The following is a 26,396-nucleotide window of genomic DNA, read 5'->3' as shown; positions in this document are numbered from 1 at the left end:
AACTTTGCACAAACACCCATACTTCAGATAGCTTGGTCACATGCCATCATCACAGGACATCAGCCTTCTCAGAAGGTCTAGAGCCATCCTGCACTAACACACAGTCTTGAGCTTCCTTTCAAAACTAATTCCTCCGCCTCATCGGTACAGCGAAGAGCAAGGACTATGCATATGGAGATAAGACATTTAAAATTCTAAGCTTGTAGGTCCACAAGCAATTTCACCAAAAAGATAGATGAAGAGGGAGTTCTCAAAAGTACACAACTGATAAAGTCCCCTTCATATACATCAGTTCACTGCCTGTGGGATTTTCAAAGCCTTTTGTCAGAAGTCCCACAAAAGTTCTGCTTCATTAGGTATTAAACTGCTTTTAAATCTTTGAGCTCCCACACCGTACAAAGAGAAATTTCAATTTGTACTCTCAACTCAGATCTAAGATAAACATAAATCTTCTCCCAGTGCACCACTCCAGAAGAAAGGACCACCACAGAAAGGATGCTTCTGCAGCCACTGTGCAGTAGGTTAAGGCAGCAAAGACTGAAACAAACAATAGTTTTGTGCCACTAGAAGTAGGCAGCAGCCCTGAGCAATACAAGCCCTCATTGGCTAGAAGTGCTCCAAATTAAATCAGTCACTGTTCCTCAGTTACTGCTTTATTATGTCCCACACTACAGTACAGATTTATGTGCACATCAAGATTCATCCATACAAACTGTCACACCAATATCCTTCAATATTCCAACTTTAATGCAAATATTGTATTAACCTTCTTGATTTCTTTCTGTAGTGCAATGACAAAACAAATTGCTTTACCACCCTGTATATTTATAAAATAGAGTGAAAAGTTTCAAACAAGCCTCCTGGTATGAGGTGCATTGTCTGTCCAAAAACAGTAACTTTGTGCACAGGAATGAAAAACAGATGCATAGACTGTTATCAGCTTGTACCTGCAATCAACTCAATTTCTGGTGCTATATTCAAAACATTTGGCCAGAAGATCTCATTAAAAGAGTGCAAAATCTATTTAATACTGTTTCTAGAAGGCTTTAATATTGTTATTTCAAGGTGTATCTGAAATACGTTTCTGTAATTCAGATAAGTTCAATCTGCCAGTTTCTCTGGAAAATGGGTCAAACAAGCCTATGTTCTATGATATGAAGAGCAATATATTAAGGAGGTGGAACAGAGTATATCATTTTCAGGATAGGTTTCAGGCGGAAGATCAGCAAAATTTTAAAAGAAAACCAAGTAGTCATTCCAAATGTTGCTTAAAAATAATAGTTGACCAGAACCTTTAATCACATACACGAAGTACTACTACAATAATAGATAGCTTAGCTAGCTTAAATTTTCCACACATAGCTCCACTTTTGTTCTGGACTCTAGAGCATTGAATTGAAGTACTTGAAGCTGCAGTATGAAACATATCTAAGCACAGGCCAATACCCAGGTCTCCCTGCAGTGCTATGACCTGACACAGTTCAGCTCTGTGTTGCTGTGCTTCTTGTAGCTAAACAAAAATGCAGTTTTAAATCCAAAATACTTGAATTGCTTCCAGATGGCAGATTTGTAAAAATAAATTTGATATAAGATCTATTTTGTCTTTCAGAAGTATTTGATTAATCCTTAAGAATTATAAAGGGTCCAATCAAAAACAAACCTTATTTAATCCATTTGCAAATAATAATCCCGCACCTTGCCTTCATTCTTCTATGCAGACAACATACAGCTTTAATGCCATGATTGCAAAATGAGGCAACTCTCTCCAACTTTTGTTAAAATCTCTTTAACCTTTAATGTGGTAAATCCACTGTGTTTTTCATTTAACTTACAAAAAAAACCCAAACCACAACACAGGTCAAAAGTTATGAAAGATACTCAAAGCCATATGAGGAAACATAATGAACTTTTGAAGTTTTAAGTAAATCCCAAATATCCACGTGGTCAGTCACAGTGTTTTCCTCTTTTGCACAGAAGCTAGTAGTGAATTCCTGGTGGCAGATCTTGTAAACAGCAAAGACTTGCTCATGTCACCTGTGCTTCTTCCTAGATCTAATCCACTTACAGGCACATGGCCCAGTGGTGGATACCACCATATCGTCACTGCTCTCTCAGATAAAAGCATCTTCTCTAAGAACAGTGACTCAGCACTACTTCTCAGACACATGCTTAATTTAAGCATTTAATTACTTCTTAAGCACCTAATTAAGTCTGCAGGAATACTTAGAGGGCCTGAAGTCGAATGTTGTAATGTGGCACACATACAATATTGTGACTATAGAAACCATTACGCTACTATGGAATGTTTTCTAGAAAACCCACCCATTACACTAGTTACACATCTGACAAAAACGCAGCAAGTTACCTCAAATCCCATTAATTATGCACTTTCCCTCACCACATCCTTAGACTTTCTAGGAAAAAAAAACCCAAGCCCTCTACAGCTGTTGGAGCAGTTCTTGGAAATACAATAAAACACCCTTTCCTCCGATCGCTCAAGGTAGGTACTGAGGGCACAATACAGCTCCTGCCCAAACCCACACATCACAGCTCTAAAAAGAGCACAGGGTAAACAAAGCCAATGTTTTGGCTCTGCAAACAACTGCACATAGCAGAGGGCTCATGCTACGTGCTCCTGACCAACAGCAAAGTGTGACTTGCTACGTGTTTCCCTCCAACACACCCCAGGAAGGTCTGGCCAGGCAAGCAACCTTCAGCAATTTCAGTGCCTCAGCATCAACATGACTTCTAACCATGCTTGCTATATGGAGGACTGGTCTCTTCTGCACACAGGGTATTGCTGTGCCTCTAGTCCATCTCCAAGCAGATCTGACGGGAGAACTTCCACATACCAGTCAGCAAGGCCTTGCAAAATAATCAGCATTAATGCTACATGCCACACCTCTGCTCTCCCTTCATTAAGGAGAATCACCTGACCACTACAATCAAAACAGACCCTTGGGTTCAGCAAAACCTGAATTAATCTCTGCTATTGTGGAAGTTTTTCTGTAAACATCCTTTAAATATATTCAACATCTGCAGCCTTGGGGTAACAATCAAGTTGTTTTAAAAATTGCTTGTACCCTTCTGCAGTATTTCCCCTAAGCAAGCGATTAATTTACAACTGTCGGCTCAGACAGAGCCTTTTCCTTGATTCTTCTCTATGGAATCCTCTATTTACATGCAGAATGCTTTGTAAGTGCAGGTGTATAAATAGAATAGCTTCAATTAATTGCAATGTTGCCCATAGCATGTCTCTGATCAGTGGCTGTTGTGCACCTGCAGTAATAAAATGCCAAGAGAGATAATGTACTGAATTTTAATCACATGTTGCCATGTTACATATTACGCTGTTTAAAAACATTTCCTTTACTCCTGAGCTGTTTGTAAAAGGGTGTTACCAATTAAGCACGAATAGCCTGGGGAGTGATATTACAGTTCACACAATTTGGTTATAGTGACTAAGTGGAGAAAAGCAGCTTGATAGCAGCTGGTATTTTTCTTAAATGGCTAACATAATAACAGGACATTTTTTTCATGAGCCCTTGCAAGGGGAAGGGAGCTGGAGTGGTTTAAAAACTCTTACCGCATTGTAATGTGATACGATTGTGTAGCCCAAAATGATTCACAGTTCAATATTGAAGCTAAAATGAAAACAATCAGTGTGCAGGGAAAACAAAATTAAGAGGCATGTTAGTGGCAAGATGTTCCCAGAAAAACAATGAGAAATTTCAGTCCTGTTTCTTCGTGTATTCAGGGCGTCGGCCTGTGCCACTGCACGCAGGCACGTAACATGAAAGAATGTGTCAAGGGGAAAACTACATGCTGGCTTTAAAGGCATTTCTTCTAAAATAATGCCCTATTTCTGCCAAACACTTTTTTCTTATAAACACCAAGTACATGGCCTGAATTTAAGGAAATCTGTACACTAAAGGCCTTTACTGAAACTAAAGTACAGAAGGAAAAAAGAACATGATTTAGCATCTGGCCATATATAACAAGCTCCACACATCCCATTAGCATCTTGGTTCACTTATGAAATCTCAGTGCACCCCTGAGGAACAGTACAACTGATTTTGTCATGTTTGGCAACTTTGCTGACTGGGATAGGAGCTTGGGATCACAGCCGATCCAGCTCTAGCTCCCCAACAGCAGGAGAAAATGCTATCACCAACAGCCTGTGCAGGAAGATAGTTGAGAGTAAACTCCCAGTATCCCATTTTACTCTTTCAGAACCACAAAATGAGGACCTTTATGTATTGCTCTTCTGTCTGGTTAACCTACAACCAGAGTGTAAAATGAAACACAGTGTTTCTCTTGCTTTCCTGCAGGTATACAGTGAGCAAGTACAGATTGTTCATCCACAATGGATCCACACAGAACGCTGTATATGCACTGAAGACAAATCAAGACAAAATAATACAAATGAGAGATACTCTAATGGTTGTGAGACTAGAATGACTATTACAGTGCCAAATGGAACACAATTCCAGTAAGGTCCCTGTGTCTCACATCTCTCTCCACTGTAATATAACTGGTAAAAGTAGTGTCATTTTTAAACCTACAACAGCCCTTGAAAGGGCTTTCCCTTCAATAACTTGGGTCCTAAATGCAAAAATAAAACAGTTGTTTGATCAGAACAATCTATTGGAAAGCAATTCTTGAATCACATATGCCACTCACTACAAAGTATGGTAAGCAAAGAGGCATGCTTCTATCCCCATTCACGAGGACAGGTGCGAAAACTACCTATCACCATCCACACCCTTACACCGTTGCCAAAATAGAGTCAGCAGAAGGAAAAAAAAAAAAAAAAAAAAAAAAAGGGTTAGAAGAATGCTGTTTGATTTATAGTGTACCTTATTTCCTCTCCTGAGGGCTTCAGAAGAGGCAAATCCAAAGTAACAACTAGGAAAGCATGTTAAAAATGAGCACATAAGTGAAAAAGGACAATGAAAGCTGGCAGCAACAAAAGCAAATACTTCAGGAAACAGCAGATTAAATAGGAAGAAAAAGAAATTAGCACTGAGAAAACCAGATAATCCAGGTGTAAAGTCAAAGCAAATGCATTCAAAAGTGAAAGCAAATGCATTCATTCCCAACTCAATTACTCAAACAGTAATCACATAAGAACACATTATGTAAGACACTCAAGAACACATTTCTCAGAAGCAACATTCTTAACTACTTCCACAGCGTGAAGGCAACTTGGGGGGGGGGGGAAGTGAAGAGAGAGAAGGGGGAAAAAAAAGCACTTTCACACTAGCAGCATGCTTTATTAACACTGATTTGGGTAAGATTGGAGCTACCAATAGAAATTTCCTGATAGGTCTAATGATGCTGTAGAAACAGCTGTTAACGATAAATTACAACATTGCATTCATCAGAAAATGGGAAACTTCACCCATTGTAAGGTTTCAGTAGATACATGTGATGTCTGATACTTTGTCACAACAAAGGCAGACATGTTCTTCCCTCAGTTCAGTTCGCTCTAGATATGATGCAAGGCCACGTAATAGTGGGGACACCTATCATAAACAATAAGGAGCGATCAGCCCAACACGCTAAGAGGGATCATGAAATACAATATCAAACATGTCCAACCAAGTCCTTCATTTTCATAATCACTCTTGCCCTTAAGGTTACAGGGTTTCTCTTCTTATTTCCTGCACCAGTGTGCATGTGACTGTTTACTTAATTACAAATGTGATCCAACCTTTTCATATACATCTACTACAACAACAACTCTAAGTTAGCTACTACAAACAGTTAACCTTCCCTTCATACAAAAGACAATGCTGTTCTGCACACACCCTTTATACCAAGCTACACTCTAGAAGCTTCAAGGTTAACTTTGACAGAGTAACAAAACTAACTCACTTTACCAAAAAAGTCAGTAACTTTTTATTGTTGTTATTATCTTCATTAATTTTAATCAACAACCTAGAACTTACTCCTTTTAAGGAGACGCAATATATGGCTCATCATGTTACTCCATAATATGGAAAATCATTGTCCTGGTTTCAGCTGGGATAGAGTTTTTTGGTTTTTTCCTGCATAGTAGCTAGAATAGTGCTGTGATTTGGATTCGGAGTGAGATTTGGTATGAGAAGAATGTTGATAATGCACTTATGTTTTTACTTGTTGCTAAGAAATCAAGGACTTATCAACTTCCCATGTCCTGGTAGTGCACAGGTGCACAAGAAGCTGGGAGAGAGTGGACCCAAATTAACCAATGAAATATTCCATATCATATACCGTCATGCTCGGTATATAGATGAGGGTTGACCAGGAAGCTCACTTCTGTGATTGTGATTTCAGAATTCTCTCTTCTCTGGGTTTGCTAGCCAAGAACAGCTAGGCCTTGGTTGGCAGGTGGTGAGCAAGTCCATTACACATTTTTATTTTCTACTATTATTATCTTTTTTTTTTTTTTTTAATTTCAATTATTACATTGTTTTTATCTCAACCTACGAGTCTCCTTACTTTTTTCCTCTCCAATTTACTCCCCCATTCCCTGTTGTAGGGGAAGATGAGCACGCAGCTGTGGTGTTCAGCTGCCGGCCAGAGTTGAAGCATGACAATCATCATCTTAAAAGTACAAACACTCTCCAAATGATGTCTTTTTATGCCTGTCATTTGTGCAGCAACATCACATCACATCACTCATTGATTTCAGTCAGTGCCTGGATAGCATATTGAGGAACTTAAATCTATAAATAATACCTGTACCTCAATGATACAGTTGATTGCACCATCTAGTAGATCTAGCAACAATTTGTTCCTTCAGCAAGGGCTAATGGCGATATATATAGGAATTAAAGGTATCTTTAACATTTCTAGCCTTCCCCTTTTTCTTTCAGGACTTCAGAAATATTCCTGCTGCTGCCAACAACTCAGCATTTTTCAGCACTGAATTTCACCAGTAAAATCCATATAGTCTAGTTACATTCCTCAGAAGTATTTTAACCTACACAGAAGTTAACAGATGTAAATAACACTAATCTGAGGAAGGAGGACTGAGCCACCATGCTGTTTAGCTTTTGACAAGATGAAAGATTCTTACATCTTGAGGGGTTTTTTAAGCTAGTTTAATGCATTCCAAGACAGTCACTTCCTTTACTCATGCCAGGGAGAATTGTCAAAGGCATTCAGAAAGTTTAAATGCATTATGTCAGACCACTTCTCTTCTTTCCTCTTAGTAGTGTGTTTAAAGAGCGGCATGAGATTAAGGAAACACAACTCGTCCTTTGCCAAAACCATATTATCATGATTTTCCAGGTGGTTTATTATTTATTCTGTGACTAATTAAACACATTTCTATGTAAACACTCACTAATCTGCAATTCTCTTCCTCTCCCTTAAAGTATTTCTAAGAAAATGTGGTATTTACTATTCCACCATGGAGGCAGGGTAGAAGCAGCTTTTAATGATGAGTGCCATAAGCTCCATCACTTCATTACCAAACTACTCTTGGACTCCAGGAAGTACATGGATTGGACTTCATGATACTGCTTGGTAACATTTGTCACTTGTTTCCTGAATATTTTTCAATACACTGCCCATCTTCACTGCCAGAAAAATAATACATTTTTCCCACTGTATTATATAGTGGAACATCAGTGGAAAAACATCACCCAGCACCTGAAAATTGCTAGTTTTTGCATAATTATTCAAGGCATACTCTTCTGTAGGCGTACTATTTTTTTCTCATTGTTTTCATCTCTGACTTCAGCTATTCTCTTTTAAGCTGTATCAGCCTTCCTCTGACATACCAACTACTATAATTAAAGCTTCTGGTCACCAGCTTCACATGCCCAAATTTGGATTATTGTCCCTATACTGAAAAAGCTTTCAGGTAACAAGCCAATTCTGCACACACTTCACATCAGAACACTACAAGAGGCTTCAACTAAGTCCAGGGTCCTCTCTAGCTGCTAGTTGTACTACTGACAATTTCCTGGATCCTGAAGTGAAAGAGTAGAGTGTTTCTAAACATTCTGCCAGCTTCTGTAACTTCACTTTCAGACACATTCCAAAGGTAGGTTATTGCAGGTAACTGGAGCAGTAGATTTCTCCTTGGCAAAAAGGCCAATTACAAAGCAGATTTTTCTGATGTCTGCTGCAGAGTAAAGACATGTAAATGTTCATTTCTAAGTCTGAAGTTACCATACAAATTAACTGTACTTGTAAAAACACTCAAAAAGCCTTCTCATACCATTTAATATGAAGATATATACCCAGGAAGTTCCTGAAATGCCTGACTACATGGCTAAAATGAGCTTGCTACACTGTGAATATACATGTATAATCTATATTAACCAACATTGTCATAACAAAACTCCTGCTGGTTAAAAGTAATTATTTCTTTATTAATACCAGTGTGTCAATTATTAGCTCCCAGATCACTCAGAAAGACAGCCAGCACTGCATGTGGTTTACTCATATTGTAGGTTTTGGGGCTCAAATCTAGATTTCATGTCTTTGGTGAAAAAAAAAAAAAAAAAAAAAAAAAAAAAAAAAAAAGGAGGGGGGGAAGAAGAAGAGAAGGGGAAAAGTAAAAAAAGGGGGAGCTACTCCAGCTAGCTAGTCACTGACTAGTTCCCTCAGGCAAACATTTCCAACTCAGCTGTTCAAATCACAGAAGAAGATGAGCAACATTAGAGAATTGCAAGTAGTATGTAAAACTCACATGACTTCTCATGGACAGCAGACAGCATTTAGTGATACATACACAGACTGACATATCTCAAGAAGTAGAACCTTAAATGGAAATAAATGGCTTTTCCCAACACTGAAAAGTGAGATGTGCAAACAGGCTTTCATGGAAGTTAGCCACAATAAGACTATCGTGCCCTGACTTTTGTATAGGACCTTCCTTAATCATTACATGTAGTTCATGAGATTATTTAGCACTTCCAATGAAATACCATCAAGACCTAAGAGAGAGAAGGAAAAATGTTTGAAGATACCTACATACAACAGAATTCAGGGCATGCGAACACTGAGCTCAGAAAAGACTTCTTGCTAGTGTCCCTGATTCCACATCACAGTGGAGAGCATACAGAAATTCAGGTAAGTGGCACCAGGGATGAAAGAGAGCATACACATTTGCATGTGGAGCAAGGGGTAGCACAGAGGTGTGTGCCAGAATGATGCTGCACATAACGCCATCCAGTAGCAAGCATGGAGTCAGGCCATGTCCAATCACACCAACTCAACTCCCAAACTCCTCACAAAACCCATCATCCTTTCAAAGATAACCTCTGATATCTCCATTGTCTTGTTTGCACCTTCTCACACTGACGTGTAAATAAATTCACATACAGTTCTTATCTTGTTCAGGGTTCCCAAAGTGCTGTCAATCCTGTCAGACTAAGCATTAAGAAGCTCCTGGAGTTTATGGACTTCCAGACCTCAGAACATCATTATCTAAGCTACAGACAAAAGCTGTTCAGCTCATTTCCTGTAATCATAGTCCCCAAGGAAGTACTCATACAGAATTTAGGGCATCCTGATAATTCCTTAGCAATCCTGAGATACTGGCCAAGTTGTGACCTAAGGAGATGCAGAAATCACCAGGCCTGCGAGTTTACAGATTAGAGGCAGGAAGATACAACGGCATCTAAGTTCAATTACTTCTTGTATACTGCTCTGCACTGAGAAGTATCAACTAAAAATGAAAACCAACATACACACATTGTTTGTATTAAAAATTCTCTTAACCTTATCAGGTGATTATTTAACAGATGAGTGTTATCTGTGAAAGCTACCTCTAGGAAGCTGCTTAGCAAAAAGCCTGAAGATGAATGCCTCTTGCTCCATAGTTATTAAATGACTCTCACCAAACATCAAAAAGAAAAAATTAAATACAAAGAGACATCTCCTCTAGGCTAAGTAATGCTAGAAGTTTCAGGCTAACAGGTACTCCCTTAGGGTTTGAAAACCTATACAAACAGAAGTAAAGCATGTGACAAGTGCTTTTAGAAATTGTACTATTTTAAAACCAGGATTGAGTGGACATAGCAATAAGGGTGACAAAAAGCAAGCATTTACAGTCAACTGCCACATCTCAGAGAAGCAGGCAAGGATCTCTAGCTAAGAGTCAGATCGGTACAGATTCGAGTAAAGAATTTTTGAACAAGCACATGAATATGATCTATTTGAAAAGAACAAACACAGCTTCTGTAAGAGGAATCCTCCCTTACAAACTTCAGAATCCCCTGAAGCAGCGACAAGCATATGCATAAAGATGATCTGGTTGACACAGTCTACTTCGATTTTTGAAAGCTCATCAGTGAAGGTTTTTAAAGAAGTGGAGTATGATGAAAGATGCTTTCTAGGATAAATGTTGCAAAAATTGGTAATTTACTTCCACCTTCTATTTTCTATCTTTTAAACAAAGAGACAACAGTAGACTGCTGGCTAGAGGTGTGCTGTTAAACCTAGGGAAAAGGGAGAGAGCAATTAGGAGAGACAGCTTGATGATGATCAGAAATTATTCAGTGTAAGGATGAGTCCAACACCCTAACAACAAGATATAGAATGATCTCATGAAACTTTGTGACTGGATAATAAAAGGCCAAAGGACAATCAATGCTGAACAATATGAACAGATGTCTGTGGTTTAAAAAAAAAAAAATTCCTACCTTCTCAGATGAAATTTTAATCTTCAAACTGACTATCATCCTTCAGGAGAGAGATCTCTACATTATGATACACAGTCTGGGCTGTTGCAACTACTTCCAAGTCAGTCCCATTTGTTTGTTTTAATTATTTTGATACAAGTTTTAGATTGTTATTTCAAAGCCAACCTAAATGAAAGAACTCACTGCCCACTGCATACCACATCTTTAAGAGTCAAAAGAATGTGCAACTCAGCTATTTACAAACTTATTATCCTGATGTAACATGGGCATTCATGCCTCATTTCTTTTCAGTTACCAAACTGAATTGTAATTCAAAAAAATATACAATTTTAGCCTGCAAATACCATAACTAAAAAAATATTCTGAAAAGAGTTGAAATAAGATAAAATTGGTTCGGAATTTCAGTTTTCTTGCTAGAAGAGAACCATAATATTAATGCTACAGGCAGCTTCCTATCTATATTTAGAAAAAAAAAAAGGTAGCAGGGAATGTGGCTTTTCTATAGCAAGCTTTTGTGATGTGATTCAAAGAAAAATTATTTGGAAATGACGGATTTACTCCCTAAACCCCAAAGACTTAAATGCCTCAATTACCTTCTGTCTTCATTGAAAAAGGCACACTGAGATCCCAGGCTTTTAACTTAACCCAAGACAAAAACTATCTTCAGACACAATCCTTGACTGGATTCAAAGGGAAGAATAGTAGTGACAAGACAATTGAAAACAACATGACTCAGCAGAATTCAGTTGGGGCATGGGAACCTGTGAGGAGGAAGAATCCAGCTGTAACAAACACCCTGCTGCTGAGCCCTCTCCCCCGACTCGGGAGCAAGTCATCAGCTGTTACCTCTGTCCAGCACAAGACGATACTTGTGTTAGCACTCAAACAGCAGCAAGTGCCCTGAAAGAGCATTACAGAGAATCTCTGTACAGCACAATTTAAAAAGCAAACAAAAATCTAGCCACTGAAGCACGAAAGGAAAATTCTCCTCACACTGTTCTGTGTGGAAAACCACACAAAACAAGATCACTAGGTCTCCTAAGTCACCACCAGCTCTTGCACTATTACAGTGCAATGGTTGCACACCCATACTTTAGCTGCTCTGCACTTGTTTGCTTTTATTCCAAACAGCTTTACTGGCAAGTTTTAGGTTTCTTTCTTAAACTGTTCATTATAGTACCCTTGTTCTTTTACTAAGTTTAAAGGTAAGAATGCACGAGCTGGTGCCAAATCTGATGCTTGTCTAAAAGAAGCTTACACACAGCTAAATCTTGGATATGCAGACAATTATTAGAATTTGCCTTTTAGAAACACACTGAATTCTGTGACAATTTGAGTACTTCAGATGGAGTAGATAATGATACTGTATAAAAATAGGGTGTATTTGTGGGTCACCGAGCTCCTACAGAGACTAATACAAAGAGTCTCCATTTTAATGTTACTGTATAATTTGGTAGACACATCTTCTACACATGAGGCAGTGCAAGCTGACAGTTCATGTTGTTCCCACCAATTTCACAATCCCCTACAGGAGTGTAAGCCAGATAAAAATTTGGCCTTATTAGCATGCCACTCACACACATATAGAATGTCTTTGAGCAGAATCAGATCCTAGAAGAGGAACTGGACAAACATGTTGCAGATGTTCCTAAAGCATGCGTAACTGCATTAAGGGATGTTTCTATGTCTGGAAGACACATGAAAATATGATGCAATTCCTCTTCCAATAGGCAGCACTAACCAACAGTCTGAGTCCTCAGGTGAGGAAGCACTGTTCAGCCCAAGTGCTCCATCTGTTCAGTAGGAACCAAGTAACTCTGGCTACTATAACTTTACAGGGATGTGCTTCAAGTGTGTGCCAGCTCCCATACAAGAAGAATGCAAACATACCATCAAGCTTCATGCATCAAAACCTCTCAACATGAAATGCTGAGGTTTCTGCTATCCTTAAGCAGATTTGCACTCCAAAAAAATTCAGGGTTTGTGCAGCCAAAGGCAGCCATTGAAACATTTAAGCAAGTAGCCTTGGCAGATCTTTAGCGTCTGTACATGTATTTGTGAAAGCTGCTTCCTTACCACAGAGCTCCTGACAAGACCTTTTTCACAATGTGCCATTCACTGTGTTGGAGGAGGCCAGGCAGAAAATTCTGTCTAGTCCTTAGTGTGGGTCTGTGGTTCTCACTTTACTTTGGTGTAGAGAAATATTTCAGCTCAGAACTACTGTTTTGCAGAAGATTGCAATCCTTGATATACTTCAGAGGAGGAAAGTTGCTTTGTTTTTTACTTAATATAGAACACCCGAAATTCAGCACTTTGAAGATGTGGGTTCACATGCCCATTAGTGCGAAGAAGATGGAAGAAGGTGCAGACATTTGAGCATCTGTGCCTTAGGCAAAATTATACCAAAAGGAAAGAGATATCAAATTCTTTTTAAAATCATTTCTTTTTTCTAGGTATTTACCTCATTTTAGCCAGAGTTTGCACTATTTTAATATCTATCTTGTCCAGAAGAAATCTGAACCAGCAGATCATGAACTGCAGGCATCCACAGGCAAATCCATTTCCCGGACACCAGTTTCATTTGCTTGAAGATTACTAGCAAAATAACAAACCATCTCTCCAGAAAGGAAATACTTTTCAGCACCTAATTAAACACATTTCATTTGTTTATTCCAAATATTTACCCTAAACTATCCACAATTTATAAAGAAAAAAAAAAAAAAGTAAAAAAGATGAGGACCAATTTATTCTTAAGAAGAGGACATTGATTATTGCAACACACTTCCAGGTGAAAAAACATTTCTGCTAGCGTAACAAATTCACTGCCTGGAGTAGAAAGCTACCCAAACACACCTGGACCTCTTCAAAAAACATTTAATATTCTGTTAAGAACATTAAGGACGTAACACTTGGAATTACCAAAAACTGCTTAGATTTGTATGCTACTTGAGGACAACTTTCACGCACAGTGAAGTGAATGGTCCCCAGATATAAATACATACCACTCAGAAGTTCTATTAGGTATTTGTTCAGCTACTTAGCTTTTTCAGAAGCCTACGTCATAGCCTGTAAAGCTAAAGCTGCAAATCCTTACTTATTCTTTCCACATCATATTTTGATTTGCTGGAAAGCATGTACCTATGCTTATTTCTGTAACATGCCAGTCAGAAATCATGCAACCCATCAACTTGCTCCTCACCATACCACTTAAAATAAATTTTTAAAAACAGAAAAAAAAACAAGCCACAGAAGAGCTTATCGCAGTACCGTCTTCAAATTCTGCCCAGTGATGGACACAAAGATGGGGGAATCTTGTTCTTAGTTTTCCCAGTTCTGGACTAGACAATTTAAAACAGACAACATATTGTCCTTGCCTGCAGCCATTGAGGCTTCTTTCCTTCCTTCAGCCTTGCCGCCTGACTTCTGAAAGACCAAAGGCTCTAAAAGCAACCCAAAACTTTCAGTATTTATGCATCCAGTATTAGTATGTACACCTTAAAGTTCTATCTTCAGCCAGACCTATCAGTGTAGATGTTTTTGTTTCCCTGCCAGATTTAGGGAATTTCATTTATATTTCTCAAGGCATCCAAGCTTATATATCATACACAACCAGAAGTCTGTTAAAGGAAACAAAAATTCATCATTTTCTTGCTCATGATGACCCAAACGTTCCCCCTAGGCCCACTCTCAAGAAAGGAAGTCATTGCTTTATCTGTTCAAGAGGCTTATGCTGAAGACACCACTTGGCACCAATTTCCTCTGGTGTTAGACACACTAGGGGAAGCAGAAAGAAACTGATCACTAAAGAGATCTCTGCAGTCTCACACTGCCTTCCACATCTTTTTCATTTGAGTACGTAGCCATCACAATTTTGCAGAAAGCCCAGAAATAACAACTGGAATGAATATAAATGTCTGCTTATGTCTGTGCAATCCCCAAGAAGATTACAGATGCCTACCCTATCCCACTCAACTTGGGGCTAATTAAGCCAAAATAAGGATAGTCAATAAAGTCTCAGCAATGATTTCTTTCGTTACCAGAACATATAAGAAAAGAAACAATTGGTATTATGTTTACATGACTATTTGCAAGCTCAGAGTTGCTACTTGCACAAAAGCAAAGACTGGAGGTAGGTGAAAGAAGATTTCTTTTCCTAAGGAGAGGCTGAGTTGCTAAGAGTGTGGAAAAACACTAACCAAGAGACAGATGTAGGTGACAAGACATAACAAGAAATACAGAGAAGGTTTAATATCAGAAGCCAGAGTCCAGGATTATCAGCACCTAGCATTGATGCTACCAACTAGTACAATTCTAAAACTTAATGCAGTAATTCATCTCCTAGCATTTTCTGCAAAATATTGCTTTGTGGGCAAGAAGCAATTCTCAAGCCCACTCCTTTCTATGGCTGGATCCCAGGAGCTTCAAATCATGACAGAAGCAAGAACTACCAGATCTCTCTATCATCAGCAAATGACTGCCAGAGTCAGTCTTCCAACAAGAGTGGGAGTTGCATTTGTCTCCTTCCTTCATTAGTCTGAGAAAGCACCACTTCACACTGAATTGTTGAGAAAAACATGCTGCTATTTTAACAGTAGAACAAGCAATAAAAATTCAGAGAAGGGAAAAACCTGGTCTCAATCCTGCTATTAGGTTTAGGGTCAGGAATGGGTCATCCTCCCCTTCCCACTAAGGTACTGGTTTAAAAGACTCCAAGGGAGGGTGTGGAGAAGGAGAAGAGTAACACAGCATACAGGAAGATGTCCAAAAAAGCTATTTTGATGGGCCAGAAGGGCCACCATGAAGCTGTTCCAGTTTGTTCTGTTTACCCAATCTTGAATTATCGAGACATGTGCAAGCTTAAAAAAATTCAGCTCAGTGAAGCCTTCCAACATTGATATCAATCTAAATGTTATCTATACATTATGGGCTTATAAAAAAAGGGGAAGAAAAGAAAAGCTCTAAGATATTCCTGCCATGGATTTTCTTGCACGTTCTCCAATTCTTACTCATTCTGCTTGAGCCAAAAAGCAGACTGTCAGCCACATGACTCAATCTGTTCGGCCTCTAGTCCCAGCAAGTGCTAAGAGCGCAGAGGCACGTTGATATGAAGTATAATTAACCATACTTTTTCCATAATGTCACAGGAAAAAAAAAATAAAAAAAAAAAATCCATCAGAGCTTAGTCATAGTTCTGGGATAGATTTGGCAGGGGACAAAACCAGGAGTGGCTATACTGCATCCACAGGGACCTGACTCTTCAAAGGCTCAGAGGAAGTTAGCTGGTTAATTCTCTGGAAACTGGGCACCCAGCTGCCTTCAGTGCCTTTCAGCATTGCAGCCTAGAAATGAGTAGGTTCACTCCATATTTTTAATGCTACCTAAAAAGCCACAAGTGTTTAAAACAGCTACCTCTTGACTAACCTTGGCTGTAAGATACTGGCCCATCCAGAAAACTGAGAGCATCACAAACTCCTCACATCCTTCCACTGAAGCAACTTGATGCACATGCTAGTACAGACTGTACCTTTCCCTCTTCTCTCCCTGGTGAAGGTATAGTCTATGTCAAAGCCAAAATTAATTTATGAGCTAAAATGGGAAAGGCGGGGACTAAAATCATGCCACTTTCCTCCAAGATCCTTAGGTGTATTAAGGGAAGGTCACTTTCTACACTTTGTCAGGAATAAAGAGCTTCATCCCTTTCCACATCCTCCCTCTGAAAGACCATCCATGTAATACTCAGCCACAACTTGATAGATACAGAGAAAATACTCTCAAATAAATTTCAATCCACAGGTTGAAAACTGCTGAGAGTCTTCCCTGGAGTCACAGCAGAGTCCATGGGGCCTGCACTGGATACAGAGCCACTCTAGCACAAGAACCAGAGAGAAGGTTTGAAGGAAGAATCAAACTACAGATTCACATCCTAGATACTGAATGAAGGTCTGCTTTTGATGGATTTCTTTTTTCTTCCTGTAAACAAAAAAAACCCTTCAGACTGTATGCACACACATGTGAAAACCCCTAACCAAGGATTTTGTTTTGAAGATGTTGCACTTAACATTACAGACTTATAATTACTTTGGGATTTGGCATTTCCTGCATCTCGGATCACTGAAATGCATTAAAAGAATAAGGCTACCATGAAGTGCAGTGTCCTGAAGTTTAATTCTTTCCATTATATTTTGGTGGGATCACTTGCAATACAGAAATCCAAAGTAATACTTAAAAAAAAAAAAAAAAAAAAAAGGCAACATTCTCTCCCTCACTTTTAATGTTTTGTTTTAGTGGCCTGCTTAAGAGCACATTAAAGAAAGAGAGGACAGCCAGCAACCTGTTATTGACCCATGTACCAAAATACCTGTTCTCCATATGGTTTGTAAAAGGAATACATTTTAACTAGATGGGATGGCTTTTCTAAGAGAAACATTTGTACACATAAAAACAGGTCCACTTTTTATAAACAGAGGTGTTTGAGCCCACACCTCCAGGGTAAAGAATCAGAGGAGGAATAGCACAAGAAGATCAAGTGCCAAAGAGACAGAGGTTCAAGTTAACTGCATTTATTTGGCCAGTCACAGAACATTTGAAAGCAAACTGCTTGCAACAGTCTCAAGCCTGGAGTTTGCAGAAATGAAAGGAGCTCCCCCTTCTGCTTCATTTTCCACTTTTCTGATAAAGGAGCAGTCTGTAAGGTACCTCCTGAATCACATAACGCAAAAGATAATAGAGAAGATGGTAACATCTAACAATGGCTTAACACATGTTCCCAGGTTTCATTCCCTCCTCTGGTTGATGAAACTTAAATCCAGGTTTTCTACTACCCAGGAGTAAAGTCCAGCTTTGCCATTTGCTGTTTTGCTCCCACCTGCTTTTGCACAGAAGAAATATTTCTGGGTTCCTGTCCCTGCTCCAAAGGTCAGTGCTGGTGTCTCAAGCCACAGAAAAGCAGAGCAGGGAGTGATGCTGTACACCCTGCCCTTCTCAGACACACATCCTGACTGATTGGCTAGCTAGTCACCCTCATGCTCCTCCTAGGCCAAAAAAAATTTTACACATTAAATAGCCCAATTTCAGAGGACAAAGATCCAGCACTCCTTTCCAGAGCAGTTGGTAGCTGGACATTATTCTTGCATTTCCCGGGACACGACTGTAAATATTCCTGCATAAAGGTACGCAGCATTTCTACCACCTGCCTGCGTGATACAGCCCTGATACTCTAAATGGAAGTAGCAGCCTTTCCTTCAGAGGAAAGCCTTAATAAGGATGGTTCCAGTTCTTTTGTTTGGGTTTGGTTTGGTTTTTTTCCCCTTGTCATAGTCTACTCATACCGCTAAGCAGTCAGACAAGAACGCAAGGACTGTGAATCTTAAGTAGAGGGAGGCCTCTCCTGGTTACATCAGGTAAGGCACCAACACTCTGAAGCAGAGAGAGATGCAAGATCCCCATCCTAAACATCCTCCCCATTTCAGTCACTGCTCCTTCGACTACAGGCCTTAGCAACTCCCTGCACAGTGGCAGAGACAACTCATAGCTACAGAAACCATGTCAATGATCGGGGCAGTACCAGACACCTGTTCGACATCGACGTCAGTAGAGCAGGAGTTGAAATAGAAGCGATTTACGTTGTATTGGTGTTGCTTAGCACTAAATCTTGTTGGTAAGGAACACTCCTGTGTCTTTCAGAAGCCACTTGAAATTCACGTGAAAGTAGTGCAGTTCCCTGGTGAGCAGAGGCCGCAGTAATCCCACAGTAAGACACAGGTATAGGTGCTGTAGAGATGTCAGCCAGTCCACAGAGCCTGGATCCAAGCTTTGAAATACAAAAGCAGTTACAAACTGCTGCTGCCTCACATTGTTCAGTCAGAAGAGGAGCTTAAAGCATCATAAGGCAATACTGTATTTCTAGTTGAGACAACTAAGTTGTTTCCTGTCCTGACAACAACCAGAGTTTTACTTATTCTGTGCACACTCAGCTGAAAAAACACAGCTCTTCTTAAACATCAGCCCTAATGCAAGTTTTAGGACTTTTGAGGAACATGAGATTTTTCCACCTATGTCACTCTGGACAACAGAAAGAATAAACAATCTTGCACTCATTTAGAGATGACCTAATTAAAAATATATATATATATATATCTTTATTTCCAATTTGTTTCTGTTAAATAAAATAAAAAACAACGCTGGGCTCAAGCCCCTTCATTTCAGATCCCAAGGAAACACACATATATCCTTGTCGCAAAAAACTGATGGCATGTTGTACTTCTATCTGCCTCTCAAAGTCTGCAGTTCACTGTTTTTTACTATCCTGTTTCTTTGTTCTAATCAGAAAAAGCCCAAACCCAACTCTCTCATGGTGTCCCCTTTTTTATGGAAAAACACGAAGTATTTTAAAGGAACTAGTCTTACTTCTATTTACTTTCCCCTATCAATTTTCAGTTGACTTTAGATGTGATGCTGAGACCAGAAAACTTTAATAAGACTGCTGCATAAAGAGTCCCAAAGAGGAAATAAATGCACAGCCTCCAGCCCACCCAAATGCATTCTCTGCAATTTATTTTTACCATTTGTAAAGGAAATCCTATCAATCCCACCAAGTACCATGCCTTAACCGATGATGCTATTTAACTAAGCAAGACACATTCAGAAGGAAGAGGTAAGGATTCAGGGGAAAACCACACTTCTGTTCTAGATACCTGAGGGAAAGTATGTGCCCTTCTGATCAGAAGCAGCTTTGCAATATGGTGTAATACATGCCTACTCTGAAGCTAATTTTTCAATTATTAGTCAAGATGAGCCTTCCTACACATGAAGAAAACTTAGTTCTTGAGGAAACCCTGACCATTACATTTAAGCAACAACTACAGAAACAGACAAGAAGCCCAAGAGTGACCAATTTCTTTGTGCTCCCCTTTACTACTGCTCTAAATAATCTACTGAATTCTGTCTTGATCATTTGTTGCTACTCCACAGGAACTATGCTTGCAACTATTTTTGTCGCATATAAGAGGACACTTCCCAGTTACTAATCTTTGTGTAAGCCTTTATATTTCCAGTAAACAAGTTTTTGCAACTGGTCTGTGATACAGTTGCAGCAGTAAAAGGTTGCCAGCCTGTGTTTCTGACCACTGACAGACAAACCCTAAAAACAGAATGGGAATTACAGAAGCCTTCAGCAAACACAGCAGCTATGCATAACACCCAGTGGCACACCAGGGAGCTGAAATGCAGCAGAGGCAATGTATATGGCTGTTGGCTTGAGCACTTTTTAGCAACTGGAGCTTGAAGCTGTTGTTGTACAACACCGATGGTGTACATCATTCCTTACAGCTTAGTAAGGCACACAGGAAGCACTCTGGCTGTGGGATCCCCATTGCTATGAAAATCAGCCAGTTGCAGATTATTTCCAAAACCATTAAACGCAAGTTTGTTTCCCAAAGAGAACACAAAGAGTCACTTACCAACTAACTCCTCTGTGTTTTCATCCAAATAACCCCTCACTGTATGAATGTCCTGAGCCATATATCCCATCTTTGACTTTTCACATTTGTTTTTCTTTGATGGAGGAGATTATCGTGGATGGAAAATAGCCCTGTCAATCATTTTGTATGGGACAGCAATATCAAGGCAGTAGATGGGGGATGGAGAGGGGTGTCAAAGCAGAAATCCTGAAGGCATCTGCCTAAGGAGTTTGTTATCACATGCAAAAATAATCTGGGCAGTCTGAATTAACAGTGACAGTTTCCAAGACCTGTGCAGCCAAGTCCAACTCAAGGAAATTTTTCTCTACTCAGAGAAAGCCACAGATACATTTTTGCAAGCAGATAATTCAGAATCCCTGACATCAGCAATTCCTGGCACAGATGTTTGGATCATCTGCCTAACCAAACGCTGTTAAAATAGGACACTTAACCCTGTAAGTCAGCCCTGATATCTCCACCTACAAACTAATTGGAAACTAAACAAAGAATAAACAAACAACAGGACAGAACACCCACTCAAGACATCAAGGAGAGAGACAACTTCACTGAGAGCTCTGGCTTTAGTTCATTTTCACTCATCTCTGCACACAGAATCACTAAAAAAGTAATTAATAATGATCAGTGGTTTAGAAACATACTTTACAAGAACAATACAAGACCAACAAGTGAGCCACTTGAGTTGTTACTCTCTTGATGTCATCAGCACTGTCACCATCAGCTTCATCTGGCTGCAAAGTACATCTGAGAATGAGCCACAGAATGTTACAAGTCTAGACTAGACATGTATGAAAAAAATCAATCCTTTTCACCTTTATTCAAATAATTAAGCTTTTGGTTTTGTGATATTAATTTCTCCATATAGTGACATGAACAGTTATTTCTTTAACTAAAAACACAGTTACCTTTTGCCTGGAATATAAGTTTAATACAGCATTGTACATCAAGTATGACAATAGCTTAACTACACAGCACACATTCTCATCCTACAAATGCTAGGAGAGGCATTTGATACATGCTGTTAAATTATTAAATGATTATTTCACTATAGCACGAAAAGGAAAGATCACCACAGGAGAATAAGACTGCTCAGTGGCTCTACTATTCACCAGCCACGCTGACGAAATAAGTATTGTGTTAATAATAATGTTATTTAGCTTCTTGTAGCAAGGTACCAAAGAAAAAGTTCACTGTATATGGGGTTTGTTCATCTATTTTTCTCAAGACGCAAAGAAAAGAAGAAATCATAAAAGTAAACAACTCAATGTTTTTAAGATTTGCAGGCTGGTTTAAACGAAGTGGAGAAGGTGAAAAATAAAAAGGTAGGGGGAACCAGCCACAAGATACAATAAAGCTTTATTGCCAAGCCCTGAATTCACAGTGCAGTGTGAGTTTTCATGGAAAGCACATGCTGTAGCTATACATGCTGTAACAAGTATGAGATGGCAGAAGTCAAAACAAAACAAAACAGAAGCCTAAAAATAAATTGCATATGCACTGCTTGAACTTCCTTTGTCAGAGACTTTTGGAGAGTAGATAGGCTCTTTCCTCAAAGGCTTTTGGAAATGGAAGTGAAACAGCCCACATAAAAGAACAGACGCTTTGTAACAATAACCAAAGACCCTCACCCAGTCTGAGCCATGTAAATCTCTTCCTAAGTGCTAGTTCTGGTAGACATTTGCATGATTTACTTCAGCTACCCTATATAAGAAGAGCATTCCCACAGCAATCCCAGCCTCCCTGACACAGGGAAACACAAGGAACCAAGACGGGCTTACTCACTGCTGTTGACAGGAAAGAGACTCGAGACTATGTAACTCGATAAACTTGGTCCTCAAAGCCTAACAGCCAATCAGGAATGAAAGGGTATTTTCCCTTCTCATATGCTACCCCTGTCCCATCAGTACATTCCCTGACTTGTAACCGTCAATCCTAGAAGTCTGACGTGATAGAAAACACACTTCTTGGCTACAACTTTGAAATGATGATCCAGGTATTCGAGTGCATTATTTTGTAACCACGTAGCACTATTTAGGTGTCTCAAACACATCTACCACCTAAGAAACATTGTTGCCTCATTTCCCGTACACCGGTATTTGAGCATAGGGGAAGGGTGACAAGAAGGAACAGCACACACATGCACACCCCCAAGCCACAAAGCAGCCCCGAGAGCCAGGACTCAGCTTTTGGGGTTGGGCAGCTGATGTTACAGCGCCTGTTTTATGGGGGAAAGCAAACCAGTGGAAGCTGCAAGGTCGTGGTGCAGACACTGTCCGCGTTCCAGAAAGCCGCAGGACAGGTGCCTAGCGAGGTGCGCCCGAGGGCGCGAAAGGCCCCGGGCAGGCGGACGGACGGGCAGGCACTTACTTCTGGGGGGCCGCCGCCGTCAGCCCCGCGGCCACCGCCGCCCGGGCCTCGAACTCCTCCTGTCGCAGCACGTCCCCGGAGCCGCGGAAGCCCAGCTCCACCAGCTGCCGCACCACCGCCTCGCTCTGCGGGAAGAAGACGGGCAGGGAGCTCGGTTAGCGCCGGGACACGGCGGACGCGCCCCCGGCCCCCCGCGACTCCCGCCGTCCCGGGCACCGGCAGCGGCCGCGGGCGGAGGGCGCCACCTGGCGGCACGGCGGGCGGGCGCGGCTGCCCCGGCGGGGCGGGGGGCGCCCCTTCGCCCCCGGCCGGGCCGGCCGCTCTCCCGCCGCCCGCCGAGACACACCGCCGCTCCCAGCCGCGGCTACCCGCCTCTCCGCAGGGGCCTGCGCAGGTGCTCCCGGATGCGGTGGCAGCGGGACCCTGCGGGGCTCAGCGACCGGAGAACGGAGCTCGGGAAAGGGGAGGCGGTCCGCCTAACTACACCGGCCTGACACCGACAGGGCGGGGCAGCCGGGAGCTGCAGACACCGGCGGGCCCCGTCCTGATCCGGTCTAACAAAACTCACAAGTAACGGCGATGAGGAAGGAGCTCCCGAGCGCGGCCTCACCGGAGGGGCCGGGGTACCTCGGGGCCGTGCGTGCCACCACAGCCTCGGGCATCCCCAGGCGGCAGCAAACAAATCTCAGAAGCTGAAGCCCTGCAGTTTCTTGCCCACCTTCTTCTGCCTGCGCTGGACCTAGGTCCCAGGAAAGGACATGCGCGCCTCTTTTTATACCTTGAGCTGGAAACCAGTTCCCGAGTTCAAACTAACATCCCTGCAGGAGAGTAACACAGACAAGCTGAGCTCTGGGGTGGTGGAGCTGGGGGTGAAGTATTTCCTCCAGCCTAAACCGGGGTACTTGATAATCCCTGACAGAGAAAGCACCCCAGGAAATACCCTCTGCTGCTCCCACCCCTGCCGGGTGCCCAGGCCAGGTCTTCCCAGGCTGCTAGACCCGGTCCTGATTTCTTAAAGCCAAAGACAGATAGGTAACTGCTTTCTGACAACAACTCTGTAAGCAGGGGCAAGCATTTTCCATACCACCTGCCTTCTAAGTGGGAGACATAAAACTTTTTGCAACTTTCCTCAAAGTATTTTCCACTGAGCAATGTACATATATCATTTTTAGAAGTTGAAAGTTCAGCAGTCAGCCACATCCATTGGAATGATTCAGCCTAAAAATTGGGCTTTGTAAGCACTGGACCCATGCAAGATCTTGTTCCCAGTTTTGGTTAAGAACCAAGCCAGCACTAGCTGGAAGCTGCCTTTGCACATCAAAGCCAGCCCCGCTGTCTTCATCTCATCTCATACCTAGACAGATGAGGTGTTTGTTACCACATTTTGTTTCTCGGGGGGGGGGGGGGGGGGGGGGGGGTATTTACAGCAAACACCATAAAACAAATGGCTGCTCACATGAAAGGCTTTCTGGTTCAGACCTGCATTTCGAAGCTCGCTCATGTGCACGCTGCTGTTCCGGCTGGCCCTGCTTCTCAGGCCGGCCGCGACACAAACACCAGTGGTGTGACCCTTCCCCTGCTTCACAGCCACCCTGCTGCTGACTGACTTCAGCGCAGCCTGGGGGTGGTTCATCTGTGTGCAAGACCTGTGCCTCCTCCCTCCTGTGGGGAAAGTTTGCACGGGGAGAAGCAGGAGGGTTTATTCCCTGAGGATGGGGGTGTTTACTAACGAGACCCTTGTGCCTCGTGGACACCAAAAGCTTCCCAAGCTAACAACGTGCCTGACTCCCCTCAGAGGCCAAGCGTTGCCCTGTCACCGCGGCTGGCACCTCCCGAAGCACAGGCTCGAGGCCCGCAGAGGGAGCGCCCCCCACCGCGGGCGCGGCGGGGCGGGGCGGCCTAACCCCGCCGGCCCTCACCGAGGGACGTCCCGGGGCAGCGTCCCGCCTCCCACTGACCTCCAGGTACCGCAAGTCCCGCGCCGTCATCTGCGACTCCAGGTACTCCTCGTAGCTGCGGAACGGCGGCGGCGGCGGCGGGGCGGCCGCCGCCATCCCGCCCGCCCGCGTCTGTAGCAACGGCGGAGCGGCGGCGCGAGCGACGGCGGCACGTGCCGGCCCGCCCCCGCCCAGTCAGCGCGCGCGGGGCCCGAGGGCGCGCGGCGGCGGGGCCGCGGGGAGCGGGGGGGGGACACCCCGGGATGACACCCCGGGAAGACACCCCGGGAAGACACCCCGGCGCCCCCCCGGTCAGGGCACTGCGCGGCAGCCCCGTGCCCCCGAGAGTGGGGGCTGCCCGGTTCTTTGCTTTGGGGATTATTTGGGGGGCTGGGGGGGCTGCTCGTGCAAAAGCAAACCTCAGTGGGGAGCTTACCCTGCACCCCCCTTTTCCACCCACCCCATTATTGCAACCACCTCCAGCCTCTGCTGACCACGTCCGCAGGCCCAGCGCCCTGTGCCTCATATGTTGATTTTTAAAGACGTTTAGTTGCCTGATTTTTGGCCACCGTTCCAATGCAGGGTTTTTCGGCCATCCCACGTAGAAGTGGAAATGGAGCTGTAACGAGGCTCTGTGGGCAGTGGCCAGCAAGGCACGTCTGCAGCCACCCACCCGACGGCTCCTGCACCCACATCAGTGGGCCCTGCTGAAGGGCCCTGAGCTGTGACATGCTGCAGTCCAGGACTGTAGGACTAAGCAAATATTTGTGGGGATTTGGAAAATGATGGACCTCTGCAGGGATGTCTGTGGATGTTAAAAACAAGAGGTGATGGGGAGAGGAGGGGCTTTTTTTCATTTCAGAATTTTAATAAATGCACCCAACACCACAGAGCTGGGGCATGGCTGGCAGCTCAGTGCACTCCACTGTGCTCCCTGCACCCCCTTTCTCAGCTCCACATGGATTTGCATCTCCTTTGAAGGTGGCAGTTGTTTGGAAAGGAATTTGGGAATCCCCTTTGTTTGTTCCATTTCCAGCTTTTTCTCCCCAGCACCACAGTGGTAAGTCAGAGATAGCAGAATAGAAAGAAAAAAACCACAAATCAAAAAATGACGCACCATGACAACCCCTAGCTTCTCAAAATATGTGGGATTTAAGCCAATGTTTTCCCCATCAGGTGATAAGTTCAGTTTGGAGTTACTCCCTTGGAACAGTGCAGCTCGTGGCAAAGCGAGGCTGGCTGGGGTAAAACACCAGCTTTGCAAAGCAAAAATGAAGTGAGATGCTCCCAGGAGACTTCACGTTTGTCCCAACACTTGCTAACATCGTGCTTTTAGCTGAGCTTCCAGAATCTCTGTGTCTCTCCCCATGCGGTACTTTGCCTAATCAACATCTGAGACTTTTTACTGCAAAGCCTGTAGGAAAAGATGACTCAGAAAGCAAATGGGAGAAATGAAAAGGGTGAATTTTAGGTATTGGACCACATTGTGCAATCATGCCATTTTTAGCCTTCCAACAAAGAGCTCAGAGGCATTGTGCTGGTGTCCCAGGACAGTTAACTTCATACATCTCGGCTATCTTCGTATGTCCTGGCTCCCTGGATGCCACCCACTTCCAGGCTCGTACCAGCCCTGCTCTCAGCCTGCTCTGTGATTAAAATTGCCTAAGAGGCCGCTGGCCCCTCACCAAAGGCCACTCAGCTGGCTGATGCATAACCCTCCTCCCTGCTGGCTTCCAGCAGCCAGACCTCCCCATGATCCCTAAATGCAGAACCTCTTCCCCAGCATGCCCTACTGCCCTCAGCACTCCAAAAAGAGGGGTAGGAAATCCCCCCCCCCCCTTTATTTTCCCAAAAGATTTTTCCTCCATGTGCAACAAGATTTAAAGGCAGTATGAGGAGCTTTACATAAAATAAGCATAAAAATCTGTGTAAGAGTCCAATTAGTGTTGTTGCTGTTGAAGCCAAGA

General features: G+C 42.4%; 1 protein-coding gene across 1 annotated transcript in view; it reads right to left on the bottom strand.

Annotated features, from left to right (window-relative positions):
• Positions 1 to 24,546, bottom strand: part of CFAP299 (cilia and flagella associated protein 299) — a 224,212-nt gene extending 199,666 nt beyond the window's left edge. Inside the window, exons 1-2 of the mRNA XM_074904445.1 lie at positions 24,451 to 24,546; positions 22,493 to 22,617 (exon numbers count right to left, since the gene is read on the bottom strand). Coding sequence (XP_074760546.1) covers positions 22,493 to 22,617; positions 24,451 to 24,546 — 221 coding nt within the window. The remainder of the gene's footprint in view (positions 1 to 22,492; positions 22,618 to 24,450) is intronic.
• Positions 24,547 to 26,396: the final 1,850 nt, after the last annotated feature.

The sequence above is a fragment of the Athene noctua genome, chromosome 4 (genome assembly GCF_965140245.1).
Source record: "Athene noctua chromosome 4, bAthNoc1.hap1.1, whole genome shotgun sequence".
NCBI lineage: Eukaryota > Metazoa > Chordata > Aves > Strigiformes > Strigidae > Athene > Athene noctua.
This window is presented reverse-complemented; position numbering and strand designations above follow the sequence as displayed.